The sequence below is a fragment of the Salvia hispanica genome, unplaced genomic scaffold, assembly GCF_023119035.1.
Source record: "Salvia hispanica cultivar TCC Black 2014 unplaced genomic scaffold, UniMelb_Shisp_WGS_1.0 HiC_scaffold_709, whole genome shotgun sequence".
In the NCBI taxonomy this organism is placed as follows: Eukaryota; Viridiplantae; Streptophyta; class Magnoliopsida; order Lamiales; family Lamiaceae; genus Salvia; species Salvia hispanica.
Window position 1 is genome coordinate 1 of NW_025952476.1, and position 2,000 is coordinate 2,000.

The following is a 2,000-nucleotide window of genomic DNA, read 5'->3' on the forward strand; positions in this document are numbered from 1 at the left end:
GCAATTTTCTTGTTTCGTATCCAACAAAAGGGTGAGAGTGTTGTGATCAATGTGATGTGGAGACTGATTATTTCACCTGGCACGATTTCTTGAATTTGTTGTCTTTTGAAAAGAGCCCTGAATTTCCGGGCATTCATTTTCTTTCTCTTCATGCCAACTACTTCCAGGTCAAGCTCAGGCTGCTCAGCTTTTTCAGATTCCATAGTCACCTGAATCACGGGTTTCTCTTTCTTTCTCTTCAACTTTGATAAAGGTTCTTCAGCAGATTCTTTGGAAACAGAACCGGGTGACAGTTCTTTCTTACCCCTATCAGACCTCCTCAGAGAATTTGGTGTATTACTCTTCCCTAGTCTTTCTGATGTCCTCTTCATAGGAGGAGACGGTGTCATCTCCTTCTCAAGACGCTTGGATTTTCGAATACCATGAGGGCTTTCTGCTGTCTGTCGGGCATTTGATGCTCTGCCAAGTTTTCCTGGGCTTTGCACTAATGTATCTTTTACCATATTCACTTTTTGCCTTGAACCATGTCCATCTAACTCGTCCCTACTTTTGCTATCACTTACCATTGCCCTCGGCGACAACTATTGTTGCAGTTCCTGCGACTTAAATATTCAAACGACACGCATGAGAAAAATAAGAACTACCTAAAAAGGATAATGAACTAAATACAACAACAGCAATTATTTTGGGATAGATTTTGCTTAATGATCTGAGCAATCCTGTTATTATGCACTAAAGCAAGTGATAACCTTTTTCTAAAAAAAACACAGCAACTGCATTGCAATCATCCTGCCAGGAAATAAACCTAATTTACATTACTGTTCATATACACTCAACTTCTCAAATTATTCAATGAAACAACGAAAGAACCCCCCAATAAAATCAGATACAGTTACTAGGTATTCTAGTCAAATATGTGATTGAAAGAGAGAGAGAACTAATATCATCACTCTCCAAACATGACTTTATCGAATCAGGCACACCAGTCATACAGAATTAAATAGCTCTTTGTAGCCATGAAAAGTGTTAATTCGTGAAAATTCCACAGACCTTGGAAGAAGATAGCATCAGTTGCAACGTCTAATTCCGTGGGATCAAAGCTCGAGGCAACAAAAATTCGCAGCGACAGACTTGGGGGAAGGTAAAGGGTTTTATTTCGAAGGGAGAGAGCTCCGACGAACTTTTAGTCTGTGGATTCCAACGATACTTGAAAATTCTGGGTGTTTGATTTTTTGTATTCAGTCTCTGAGATATAAATTAAAATGGTGAAGAGGTTCAAAAAATAGAATATTAAATATTAAATAATTTTTTGTATAAAATATAAATAAACTTAAAGTTCTTTATAATAACTTAATCCTTCTCGTACCGTTTTTTGTCATTTTATTATATTTCATAATAATAAAAGTCAACATGTTCTCTCAATTACTTTATTCTCTTTTACTTTATTTTCTCTTTGTCTTTCTATCTTTTTTATTTCTTACTTTATTTTTTCTTTACTTAACAATTTAATACAATTTTTCTTAATTTTCATGCCAAAATGAAATACATCTACCGTTATAAAACGGTAAAAGTAAAATTGGTCAAACTTTTTGTATTTATGGTGTAAGGTTGAGTCTTTACTTTAGGCTAGAGATTATGTTGGGCTCAAATCAAAGCAAAAGCCTAATTACAACATTAATTAAATAGCACTCCTCGCTCTTTTATATTTTTACATTTTTTAAAACATGTGCTTGTATAAAATGTGACTCCTATTTTAATACCCCGACTTTTTCTACTTTTTTATTAGTTTCGAAAGGATGTTGTTTGTGAACCTGAAATTTTTTTGCCTTGATTTCCCTTGTGGAGAGAATTATTTTATAAATTTGGGCTTAAATAATTACTCTTTTTCTACTCCAATTTATTTTTATTTTTTTCGGAGAAGCCATATTTAACGCATGAGATATTCCTCCCCTCAAATTTGTTACCAAGAAATCTGGTCATGATCTGCCACGAGTCAAAAA

General features: G+C 34.4%; 1 protein-coding gene across 1 annotated transcript; it reads right to left on the minus strand.

Moving 5' to 3' along the window:
- Positions 1-64: 64 nt before the first annotated feature.
- Positions 65-1,212, minus strand: LOC125199880 (the record flags this gene model as incomplete). The annotated part of the gene is made up of 2 exons (XM_048097740.1): positions 1,051-1,212; positions 65-602 (listed from the first exon to the last, which is right to left on the minus strand). A coding segment is annotated over exon 2 (502 nt), but the record flags the coding sequence as incomplete, so codon positions are not given.
- Between the last annotated feature and the right edge of the window lie 788 nt (positions 1,213-2,000).